The sequence below is a fragment of the Bos mutus genome, chromosome 4 (assembly GCF_027580195.1).
Source record: "Bos mutus isolate GX-2022 chromosome 4, NWIPB_WYAK_1.1, whole genome shotgun sequence".
Classification (NCBI taxonomy): domain Eukaryota; kingdom Metazoa; phylum Chordata; class Mammalia; order Artiodactyla; family Bovidae; genus Bos; species Bos mutus.
In genome coordinates this window covers 36,625,196-36,638,206 of record NC_091620.1, presented here as the reverse complement: position 1 = coordinate 36,638,206, position 13,011 = coordinate 36,625,196, and the positions used below count along the sequence as shown (strand labels likewise).

Sequence of the window (13,011 nt, the reverse complement as noted above, 5' to 3'; positions counted from 1 at the left end):
TATTTTAAAAGTGAATAAATATGTTAATTGGCTTCTATGATAAGGAAGGGAGAAGGCAATGTTACCCCACTCCAGTTACTGTTTCCTGGAAAATCTCATGGACGGAGGAGCCTAGTGGGCTACAATCCACGAGGTCGCTAAGATTTGGGCACAACTGAGTGACTTAACTTTCACTTTTCACTTTCATGCACTGGAGAAGGAAATGGCAACCCACTCCAGTGTTCTTGCCTGGAGAATCCCAGGGACGGGGGAGCCTGGTGGGCTGCCGTCTCTGGGGTCGCACAGAGTCGGACACGACTGAAACGACTTAGCAGCAGCAGCATGATAAGGAAACAAATGATGGAGAGAAAGTTTTTCTCAGAGAGGCCATCAAATGACTAGTCTTCATCAATGGAAGGGTCCTTACCAAAAAGCCCAGTTTTAATACGTTTTTAATAAAAGTGTTAGTCACTCAGTCATGTCCAACTCTTTGCTACCCCATAGACTAGCCCACCAGGCTCCTCTGGCCATGGAATTCTCCAGGCAAAAATACTGGAGTGGGTAGCCAATCTCTTCTCCAGGGGATCTTCCCTTCCTAAGGATCGAAACTGCATCTCCCACATTGCGGGCAGATTCTTTATTGTCTAAGCCACCAGGGAATCCCCATACTTAAGCCTAATACCTGGGCTTAAGCCAGGGGCTTAAAGGTAGATGATCCTACCTAATAGATTATAATTGGAATACTAATATGCATATTTGACTTGGCATTTCCAACTTCAGCTCTTTGTCTTTTAAAAAGTATTAAATATGTGTGTGCTTGTAGGGATGGAATTGAGTAGAATAGTCATTGTCTTTTTCTTCTATTTGCTCCTTAGAAAGTAGCTGCTACCTTGCCACCTCCATTGGGGACAGGTGGGCTTAATAGATTGATGAATTAATTAATATGGAGGAAAAAACTAGATATGTGGCCACTAAGCCAGTGTTCCACTGTGTTCTGTTTTAAGAAAAGGGCATGAAGTCAAGCAGGCAGGGATACCAAGCAAGGCCAGGTCTGGCTGGGTCCCTCCCTGACTTTGCTCAGTAGCTGCACTGTGAGCTGGGGAACAGCATTTACCCAATATCTGGGCTTCAGTGTTTTCATCAGAAAAAATGAATTTGGCAATAAGACAGTCATTTCTAGCTCTTTCATGTTATGCTTCTGTATATAAAATATACAATTTAAAAGCCAGTTGTTCTGAAGGCTGCCTTTTCACCTTGCTAATAGTTTCCTTTGTTGTGCAGAAGCTTTTAAGTTTAATTAGGTCCCATTTGTTTATTTTTGCTTTTATTTCCAATATTCTGGGAGGTGGGTCATAGAGGATCCTGCTGTGATGTATGTCGGAGAGTGTTTTGCCTATGTTCTCCTCTAGGAGTTTTATAGTTTCTGGTCTTATGTTTAGGTCTTTAATCCATTTTGAGTTTATTTTTGTGTATGGTGTTAGAAAGTGTTCTAGTTTCATTCTTTTACAAGTGGTTGACCAGTTTTCCCAGCACCACTTGTTAAAGAGATTGTCTTTAATCCATTGTATATTCTTGCCTCCTTTGTCAAAGATAAGGTGTCCATATGTGCGTGGATTTATCTCTGGGCTTTCTATTTTGTTCCATTGATCAATATTTCTGTCTTTGTGCCAGTACCATACTGTCTTGATAACTGTGGCTTTGTAATAGAGCCTGAAGTCAGGTAGGTTGATTCCTCCGGTTCCATTCTTCTTTCTCAAGGTAGCTTTGGCTATTCGAGGTTTTTTGTATTTCCATACAAATTGTGAAATTATTTGTTCTAGCTCTGTGAAAAATACGGTTGGTAGCTTGATAGGGATTGCATTGAATCTATAAATTGCTTTGGGTAGTATACTCATTTTCACTATATTGATTCTTCCAATCCATGAACATGGTATATTTCTCCATCTATTAGTGTCCTCTTTGATTTCTTTCACCAGTGTTTTATAGTTTTCTATATATAGGTCTTTAGTTTCTTTAGGTAGATATATTCCTAAGTATTTTATTCTTTCCATTGCAATGGTGAATGGAATTGTTCCCTTAATTTCTCTTTCAGTTTTCTCATTATTAGTGTATAGGAATGCAAGGGATTTCTGTGTGTTGATTTTATATCCTGCAACTTTACTATAATCATTGATTAGTTCTAGTAATTTTCTGGTGGAGTCTTTAGGGTTTTCTATGTAAAGGATCATGTCATCTGCAAACAGTGAGAGTTTTACTTCTTCTTTTCCAATTTGGATTCCTTTTATTTCTTTTTCTGCTCTGATTGCTGTGGCCAAAACTTCCAAAACTATGTTGAATAGTAATGGTGAAAGTGGGCACCCTTGTCTTGTTCCTGACTTTAGAGGAAATGCTTTCAATTTAATTCAAGAAAATAATAGCAAATGAAGCAACAGACAAACAACTAATCTCAAAGATATACAAGCAACTCCTACAGCTCAACTCCAGAAAAATAAATGACCCAATCAAAAAATGGGCCAAAGAACTAAATAGACATTTCTCCAAAGAAGACATACAGATGGCTAACAAACACATGAAAAGATGCTCAACATCACTCATTATCAGAGAAATGCAAATCAAGACCACTATGAGGTACCATTTCACGCCAGTCAGAATGGCTGTGATCCAAAAGTCTACAAGCAATAAATGCTGGAGAGGGTGTGGAGAAAAGGGAACCCTCTTACACTGTTGGTGGGAATGCAAACTAGTACAGCCACTATGGAGAACAGTGTGAGATTCCTTAAAAACTGGAAATAGAACTGCCTTATGATCCAGCAATCCCACTGCTGGGCATACACACTGAGGAAACCAGAAGGGAAAGAGACACGTGTACCCCAATGTTCATCGCAGTACTGTTTATAATAGCCAGGACATGGAAGCAACCTAGATGCCCATCAGCAGATGAATGGATAAGAAAGCTGTGGTACATATACACAATGGAGTATTACTCAGCCATTAAAGAGAATACATTTGAATCAGTTCTAATGAGATGGATGAAACTGGAGCCTATTATACAGAGTGAAGTAAGCCAGAAAGAAAAACACCAATACAGTATACTAACGCATATATATGGAATTTAGAAAGATGGTAACAATAACCCTGTGTACGAGACAGCAAAAGAGACACCGATGTATAGATCAGTCTTATGGACTCTGTGGGGGGGGGGGAGATTTGGGAGAATAGCATTGAAACATGCATAATATCATGTATGAAACGAGTCGCCAGTCCAGGTTCGATGCACGGTACTGGACGCTTGGGGCTGGTGCACTGGGACGACCCAGAGGGAGGGTAGGGGAGGGACGAGGGAGGAGGGTTCAGGATGGGGAACGCGGGTATACCTGTGGTGGATTCATTTCGATATTTGGCAAAACTAATACAATATTGTAAAGTTTAAAAATAAAATAAAATTAAAAATAAATAAATAAATAAAAGCCAGTTGTTTAGTCTTGGCTCTGGGAAAGAGGTCAGGGACACAGGAGAGAGAAAACTAGCCTTGATTAAATAGTTATCCAGGCTGGGCAACGAGTCCACCAGGGTTCATTTTAGTACTCTCCTGCTTCTTAAAAATTTTCAGTAATCAAAATTTAAGGAAATCTTTTAAAAAGGGGGAAAGAAGAGTGGTGGGCTAAGACAGATGTTTAAGCTGGTAGTAAAGTAGCCCTAGGTATCTAATCCATGGTGAATGATACCGTTGTGTTATTATCATCAAAAGGGCTAAGAAACTAGAATTCAACCCCACCACTAAAAAGAAATGATAATTATGTAACTTACTCAGGTGCTAGATAGTACTACAGTGGCCATCATGTTACCATATGTAAATGTATTAAATTAACATGGTATATACCTTAAATGATACAATGTTACATGTCAAATATATTTCCATTAAAAACCAGAAAAAGAGAGAAAGGAAACAGATTGTCATGGTTTAAAGGTAAGATAGGGAAGGAAGTTTATTTAAGAAATTGATCACAGGGTTTAATTAGATAGTACTTTCCATATAACATACAAGTGATGGTTTTCCCAATTATTAATTGTTTTACAGAGGAACTTTTCACTAGGCATCTTTAGGTTAAAAAATAAACAAATAGTAACAAAGCATTGGTGATAATAAAATAGAACTCTCTAACAAAAATGTGAGAAATTAAAATTTAATTAATGCACTAAATTTTAGCTTTGGAAAAAGGCATTACTTTACTAAATATATAGTACATTCAGATGGCCTCAGTGTCTGCCTGTATAACTCAGATATTTTTAAGTAAACAGAGATTAGAATTTCCTTTGTTGTTAGAGTCCCTAGAAAAAGAAAAGAAAGTGAAGTCACTGAGTCGTGTCTGACTCTTTGAGACTCCGTGGACTGTAGCCTGCCAGGCTCCTCCGTCCATGGGATTTTCCAGGCAAGAATACTGCAGTGGGTTGCCATTTTGGGCTTGACTCGTATCTTCATCTTTTTTTATCCAGTTTAGAGATGCTTCTAAGAGTGCCTGCTGATAATCTGGCTGAAAGACTTTGCTTTTATATCTTCTTTTCTTTCTAAAATGAATCAGTTCTTTTACAATCTTTTGCAGGTGGAAACACTGCACGATTTCGAGGCAGCAAATTCTGATGAACTTACCTTACAAAGGGGTGATGTGGTGTTGGTGGTGCCCTCAGATTCGGAAGCTGACCAGGTAAAGGATAAGGGCAGAAAGTACCACAGGCTCTACTGGTTTCTCCTGAGGGTCAGGTGGGCTCAGTGACTTCCTGAAGATGTTTCTACCTTCTGAGTTGCTCCATGAATGCTCAGTTGCTCAGTGGTGTCTGACTCTGTAGCCCCATGAACTATAACCCGCCAGTCTCTTCTGTCCATAGAATTCTCCAGGCAAGAGTATTGGAGAGGGTTGCCATTCCCTTCTTCAGAGGATCTTCCTGACCCTAGGATCAAACTTGGGTCTCCTTCATTGCAGGAGGATTCTTTAACATCTGAGCCACCAGGGAAGCAGTGTACTTTGGCTTAAGTACTTGAACCTATTTATAATAGCTGCTTTATAGTTCTTACTGTGAATTCCAAAAGCCGGGTCATCTCAGGACACATTTCTGTTGCTTTTTGTCTTTGGGTCATATTTTCCTATAATTAAAAAAAAATGATACTGGACACAGTGGATGTTGCATTGTAGAGTCTCAATTCTGTCTTCTACCTCTGAAAATTGTTTCTTTTTAACAGGCATTTAAATGAGTAGATAAATACCTTGAATTCATGGAAGTTTGTTTTAGTCTTTTTACTCTCAGGCTAAGTTCTTAGTCCTGAGAGATGTCTCTACCTCTCAGACATTCTCCTTTGGGATTTCAGTAGAAATCCTGAAGAATTATCAAGCCCACTAGCTTTGTGGGATCTGAACTTAAAATTCTGCCTCCTCTGCACTGCCAGTGCTGAAATTTCTACTTAGCTGTTGTTGCCTTCCTGCCGTTCCTTTCCCCCAGGCTCCTAGAGAAGCCCTTATGCATTTACAGCTTGGGTTGCAGCTCAGGATTCCAGTAAAGAAGTTTTCTGTATATTTGAGGTTCCCTCTCTGTACTCCCCTCTTTCAAGATATTCTCCATAAAAGTACAGCTCCTCTGGCAACCGTAAACTCTATCCTCTGAATGCCCTGCATCACACAGACTGAGGTTAACCCTCAGGAAAAACCTTGTTAACAGCTCTAACCCAGTGTGGTTTCAGGGATTAAATATCACCCAATTTCTGCACTGGTGGCTCATAAATGGTAAAGAATCTGCCTGCAATGTAGGAGACCCAAGTTCTATTCCTGGGTTGGCAAGATTGCCTGGAGAAGGGCATGGCAACCCACTCCAGTATTCTTGCCTGGAGAATTCCATGGACAGAAGAGCCAGGTGGGCTGCAGTCCATGGGGTTGCAAAGAATCAGACATGACTGAGCAACTAACATGTTCACTTTCAATGTCTGCCTGCTTTTGTTCATTTTCAATGCCTTCACATAGTTGATATGTATACCTGCTAAGTCACTTGACTCATGTCCAACTCTCTGCAACCCTATGGACTGTAGCCCACCAGGCTCCTCTGTCCATAGAATTTTCCAGGCAAGAATACTGGAGTGGGTTGCCATGCCCTCCTCCAGGGGACTTTCTCAACCCAGAGATCAAACGCAGGTCTCCTGCATTACAGGCAGATTCTTTACCATCTGAGCCTCCAGGGAAGCCCTCTAATATATAAACTTATATTTTGTAGCAGTCATTTTTATATAAAAATAGTTCCATTTATGTATGCACATGTATCTACAACTATAAATATAGTTGTGTTCTATGCAATAGTGTTTGTTGGATACCAGCTATTTTGCCACAACCAAAACTGGAAATCTTCAGTCTACCACATATTTTAAGCATTTAAAATTTACTTTTCTATATTTTTCTCAGCTAAAGATTGATATTAACTATGATGCTTCACTTTATAAGTTGCATTTCAAAATCTATGAGTTGGAATATATCTTGATTATGGGTTTATGCCAGCCTTTTATGTTTGTCTTTATTGAAACTATTTTAAAACCCATGACTCCACTTGGCTTCATTGGATTTTTCACTCACTGTAAATAAAGTCAAATGTAGACACTTAAGGGGAAAATATGACCTTTTGTATGTTTACCAGAGGTTTAGAAAATATTTAGTTATCATCTTTTACTCTAAGTATACCTTTGTCCTTCACATATATAATATCATAATTTTATAGAGGACACTTTTCCTCATCAGCTAGGATATTATCAGTTATTTTATCAAATCATTTTTTCTGTTACTTTTTTTTCTGTCATCAAAAATTGGCCTGTCTAAATGCTTATATTTCTTGTCCGTATAGCAGCATCAATTTATGGTCTTAGATTATATCAAAGGAAATGTATTCAGCTCCTTTATTTAATTTTATGAGACCTCATTTTATCTGATGTACTTGAACTCTACTGGGGATTGGTTCCGATGAAATCTGGCTATCCTTCATTTTAAGTGGGATCTTTTTCCTGTATTGGTTAACATAATAAAGACAGTCATTTCCCACTGGTTTCACATCCTATGATCTGTATGTTTGAAACTGTTCCTTCAGCTCAGCTTTCCCCACGTAGACTCTGCTTGTCTCCGGAAGGCTGAAGGCAGATGTCAGCCTCCATTTCTCATTTCACATTTCATCTACCATACGCTGTGGCCATGCACAGACGGGTTCTTTAAATTGTCTGTGGCTAACTGTCTTCATTTTTGTGAGGGCACACCTATACGATAGACAAATGTTTATAAGGAATAATTTACAAAGACTATGACTATTTCCAGCACAAATGTCATGACGTCAAACTGCTCTGTCATTTATATAAACTCAAAAAAGAACAGTGGCAACAAACACAATGGTGATACCAGGCAACACGTACCAAGCTGTTGGTGTCTGCTTAAGTCCTGTATATGGTGGTTTATTTCAGTTACATGTGTGAGTGGGCAGACAGAGTTCTTCCTTATAAGCAAGTGGTTGAGGCTGAAGTAGAAGACCTCGCATGGTCTTCTCAGCACTATATTCCAACCCAGGGGTCTCTAAGCCTTTCTTTCACTGTGATCCACAGGACGGGAAATGGTCCTGTGCATGATGTTTTCACACGGTGTCCCTCTCTTTGCATAAATTAATTCTTTCCTCTTCTTTAAGAATTTGTTACAATCCAGTTAGCATCAATTAACTACACTTTGTACAAAATTATAATATTAACATTTGTTGTTGTTCAGTCTCTCAGTTGGGCCAACTCTTTGCGACCCCATGGACTGCAAACACGCCAGGCTTCCCTGTCCTTCACCATCTCCCACGGCTTGCTCAAACTCATGTCCATTGAGTCAGTGATGCCATCCAGCCATCTCATCCTCTGTCGTCCCTTTCTCCTCCTGCCTTCAGTCTTTTCCAGCATCAAGGTCTTTTGCAGTGAGTTGGCTCTTTGCATCAGGTGGCCAAAGTATTGGAGCATCACTTCAGCATAAGTCCCTCCAATAAGTATTCAGGACTGATTGCCTTTAGGATTGATTGGTTTGATCTCCTTGCAGTTCTAGGGACTCTCAAGAGTCTTCTCGAACACCACAGTTCAAAAGCATCAATTCTTCAGTGCTCAACCTTCATTTATGGTCCAACTCTCACATCCATACATGACTACTAGAAAAACCACAGCTTTTACTACATGGATCTTTGTTGGCAAAGTATTGTCTCTGCTTCTTAATATGCTGTTTAGGTCTGTCATAGCTTTTCTTTCAAGGAGCAAGCGTCTTTTAATTTCATGACTGCAGTCACCATCTGCAACATTAACCTTCAATTAACTATATATATAAAATAAATAATTTCAAATTTTATTCTATTTTTCTTAAACTGACAACTTACTAGGGACAAGCTTTATCCCTGAGCTCAGCACACAAGTTTACAGGTACTGTGATATCCTTGTACAGGACCACAATACTTAATAAACCCATTATTTTATTAATCATTGGCAATGTAGATTTTTCCAGTACAATAAGTCCCCTACCTATAAACAAGTTCCATTCCAAGAGCACATTCTTAAATCTAAGTTGTTTGTAAGTCCAACAAAGTTAACCTAGGTGCCTGACTAACATAATTGGCTGTATAGTATTGTAGTGTAATAAATTCATAATACTTTTCACACAATACATAAAAAACAAACAAGATATAAAGAAAATATTTAAAATCTTACAGCATGATACCTTGAAAAGTACAGTAAGTACAGTACAACAGCTAGCCTAGTGGTGCTGGCATCGAGTGAACAAGCATAAAGAGTTATTGACTGTAGGAGAGAGAGGAGGTGGGAGATGGTAGAGCTGAAGGATCGTTAGCAGTAGGAGACAGAGGGCAAGCTGCAGTTTTACTCACGCCTGAAGTTGATGGAACACACGTTCTCATCTTTGAAAGTTCGTAAACTGAAGGTTCATATGTAAGGGGATTACTATAGTTGGACTCTAAAAGCCCTGTCTTTGTCTTGCAGGATGCAGGCTGGCTGGTAGGAGTGAAGGAATCAGACTGGCTTCAGTTCAGAGACCTCGCCACCTACAAAGGCCTCTTTCCAGAGAATTTCACCCGGCGCCTGGATTAGGGCCAAATATATTGTAGAAAGAGCCTGATTACTGGGTTTTTAAACCTTTGTGGAAACCTGAAGAGTTCACTTTTGCTATGACACTCTTAATGATTGACAGACCGATTCCAGACAAAGCTTGGAAGGCTGTCTCAGTGGAGCATGTGTGCAAACAAATGTCAGAGAAAGCAAAAAGTAAATTGAGGGAAGAGTCCTCACTGGTTCCCATGTTCTTGCTACCAGGTTTGTTTGTGCTTTGTCCGAGCTGTGGAGACTCGTGTACTCGACCCCCTCCCACCAATTCTAAAATAGCTTCCTCCAGACCAGAACCTTAATTTCTCTGCACCAAGTATGTGGTATTGAGTGGCTGCCCTGCCGAAGACATGATGAATTACCCTGTAATGTGAGATTATCGTATTCCCCTACGCAGGTGTGAGCACGTGCTCTCCCTTTCACGTTTACTGTGTTCAAAACGAAACTGCTGCAAAAGTTGTCACTGTTCTTTTCCAACACACCTCCCTCTCTGTAGATATCCATGGACACACAGTCACACGAGCTAGTTCCCATCACTTCTGAATCTATGTGTATGCACAAGGCTACATATACATAGCTGCACTCTCTCCTTTCCATTATAGCTCTTAGTCTCTTAAGCGTCATTGATTCATGCACTGCTCTTATTCTGTCTGGCATTGCAGTTGCAGTTTTGCCTCTGGGCAAAAATCAGCCATCCCATTGCCAAAGGAGTCAACAGTATCTGTGTTGGGAATGTGCATTTTTCAGAATGCAATGACTCATAGCCCGTCAGAGGTGCCTCCTCTTTGGAGAAAGCAGTCTGGCGCTCTGAATGGCCACTGTGGCTGGAGATAGGTGAGTTGGGATGAGCAGCTCGATTGTCTTAATTTCTGCCTTTTTGAGATTGGCCAGCTGATGGAGCATTGAAATCAACCCCCAAAGAACACTATTTCCAAAAGCTCCTAATTTCCACCTCTTTCTATTTATGCAACTCATCTTCACCGATTGTCCAAAAATAAGATATAGGTAATGTATGCTGTATCCACAAGTCATCTGTAATGATTCTGTTTTCAGTGCTGTGTCATTCCAAATAAACCTTGGGTAATCTCCAGCAATGACCTTAATTCCTTCTGATGACTCATTTGTTTTGGGAAGCTTGTTTCATTTGGATGCATGACTTGAAACAGTCGATGTTGAGTTGTTATTTGTGCAGAAATGTGCTCCTTCCTCTGGGTTGTGCTTCGCAGCCCGTCTCCCTTCCATTCACTCCTTCATCCCAGTCATTGCTGGCCACTTGGAGGTCCTTGCTGCCCAGCAATCACTACAGCACAAATAACAGCTGCCGATGGAGGCCCTGTGCCGACTGTGGCTGCAAAGAGTGTGTATCACAGAAATCTGACGACCTCCATACTCAGCAGTTTCTTCTCACACCAGCCTCATCTTTTGGTCACTTTTCTTTCGGACATGTTTATGTTTGTAGGTACATACAAAAATAGATGATATAGAAAAGTCAATTCACTAGACATTTATAGGAGAGAATTCTGAAAACAAAACCCTTTTATTCTTTTCTGCCCTGTAATTGTACACAATATAAGCTGATCAAGAATGCATGTTACTTGACTTTTAAATTTGGTATGTATTAGTGGTTCATGATTTTGTGTCTCATGGTGGATTACCGACTTGGACACTTAGTGGATGTTTAAGTGTTAATAGAAAAATAGCTGTTATTTTTTAAATAAGTTTTGCTTATTATTTTTAAAAAACTTTTGGTTGCACCTTGCACATGGGATCTTAGTTCCCCTACCAGGGGTCAAGCCCACATCCCTTGCATTGGAAGGTGGGGTCTTAATCACTGAACCACTGGGGACGTCCCAAGAAATAGCTATTCTTGACCTAAGATTGTTCCAGGGGCTCATCCAGTGAATCTGGATCGCCACAAATGGCCTAGCCTCTTCTTCATCTTTTAAGATTTCTCTTACAGACCCAGTAGGATTCAGGCCTTCAGATAGTACAGAGAACCTTCAAAAAGTCAGATAAGGATGCTTGTAGTTCTTATTAAACATATATCTTTCTGAAAGTCCTGCTTATACTACATATAGATTGAGTGATGTATATAGTTTGCAAGGCTAAGCACTTTGGCAATTTGGAATTTGAAAAATATTTTAGCATCACTCAGGCCCCTGGGATGGGGAAGGCTTCATGTACCATGCTGTTACACTGCCTCCACCTTGGCCAGCTGTTTCTGACAAAGCCAGGACAGCTTTTGAGTGAGCCAGACCCCCACATCCACAAGCTGCCACAGAAAGAGTATGCGGTTTCAGAATTCTGAGCTCTTTTTTACCACATAAAAAAGCCTAAAAAAAAAAAAAGCCAAAACTCAGGCTATTTAGAAAAATCCAAGCATGGCCCCATGACCCATTCTGATGATCCATTGAAAAAAAAACTTTGGGAAACTGCAGCAATTTTAAGAAATCAATGAATTTAAAGATGACTGAAACTCTGTGCTTTATGTCATACAAACTTCATGAACACCTCAAAGCCTGGGAAACAGACTGATTTGCCCTGCTAGGACTCTACTACTCTATTCAGAAGAGTACCTGAACCACGCTGCCTTCTGGTTTTTACTTGGAACCTAACTAAAGGCCTTATGAACGTCATGGGCCAGACCTTGGACATAAGCTGGTCACACAGTTTCCTTGGGTGGTGGTGTAACTACCGTCTTCCCAGGAAGATGTAGCCTCACCTTAGGGCTCGGATAAAAGGCACCAGATGTTGGTAGCTGTGTGGAGAAGACTATGACCAGTGACCTCCTTGCAAACTTTGAAATCAGAGCCATGTGGCTCTATTCATTCTTGACCCCATCACGCAGAGTCAGGACAAGAAGAACCCTGGTTGTTCAGAGCAGTCTTCCTCAAGGCACACAGCACAGGTTTGATACTATATATATATATATATATATATATATATATATATATATATATAAAATTCCTGAATACAGTGTGCTAGAATAAGCTTAATATTCCATACCAATAGTAAGTGGCTCCCTGGTTATCATTTAAGATTGCTTTGGGCTTCCCCTATGGCTCAGCCAATAAAGAATCCTCCTGCAGTGCAGGAGACACAGGAGCTGGGTTTGATCTCTGGGTCAGGAAGACCCCCCTGGAGGAGGAAATGGCAACCCACTCCAATATTCTTGCCTGGAAAATCCCATGGACAGAGGAACCTGGCGGGTTACAGTCCATATGAAGTGGTCACAAAGAGTCAGGCAGGACTAAAGCAATTTAGCACACATAAGATTGCTTTAAGATGCCATCCATAGTAAGTGGCTCATTGGTTATCATTTAAGAATGCTTTAAGATTACCCTTGAAAAGGTAATTGAGACACACCCTTTAATTTTATGCAAATTGAGAGGTAGACCAGGTACCTTGAAGCTTTCAAGGTTTTCTTAAAATCTAGCTAATTCCCAGTCCCCTGGGGTCTCAGGTCCAACACTCAAGTTGCCTTATTTGTATAGGTTGGGTCCAGGTCATGGACATATTCCCCCTCCCCTATGACCATGGGTGTGTCTGCCCTTTGCCCTGGGGAGGCACCTCCTGATGCCTTTTAATGCCACAAAAACCAGAGCAGGGAGGCCTGGTCTGTAGCACCCATTCACCCCTGGGGATGGTCTATGCCCTCACACCCTCCCCTGGTAATAAATATCATTAGGCTCAGTGTCCTTGTCCAAAATTCCACCAGTGACCACTAGGTAATTTTTGTGACATCTGATAATGCCGCCAAACTTCTCCAAACTCTCTGCAAGATTCCAAGATACTCATTTTCCTGTTTTCCCACCTCTCTGTTCCTCCTCTGTCACCTTTACTAATTTTTCTTGCTTCTTCTAGTGGGTGCTGGGGTGGGATGGAGG

General features: G+C 40.5%; 1 protein-coding gene and 1 long non-coding RNA gene across 3 annotated transcripts in view; one reads left to right on the top strand and one right to left on the bottom strand.

The window, feature by feature from the left end:
• AMPH (amphiphysin) overlaps positions 1-11,855 on the top strand; it is a 216,549-nt gene extending 204,694 nt beyond the window's left edge. The window contains exons 20-21 of the mRNA XM_070369336.1: positions 4,581-4,682; positions 9,005-11,855. Coding sequence (XP_070225437.1) covers positions 4,581-4,682; positions 9,005-9,112 — 210 coding nt within the window. The 3' untranslated portion in view covers positions 9,113-11,855. The remainder of the gene's footprint in view (positions 1-4,580; positions 4,683-9,004) is intronic.
• LOC138987608 (uncharacterized) overlaps positions 4,777-13,011 on the bottom strand; it is a 39,576-nt gene continuing 31,341 nt past the window's right edge. For both annotated transcript variants that reach the window (XR_011463973.1, XR_011463974.1), the window contains exon 3: positions 4,777-8,304. This is a non-coding gene — a long non-coding RNA (uncharacterized lncRNA). The remainder of the gene's footprint in view (positions 8,305-13,011) is intronic.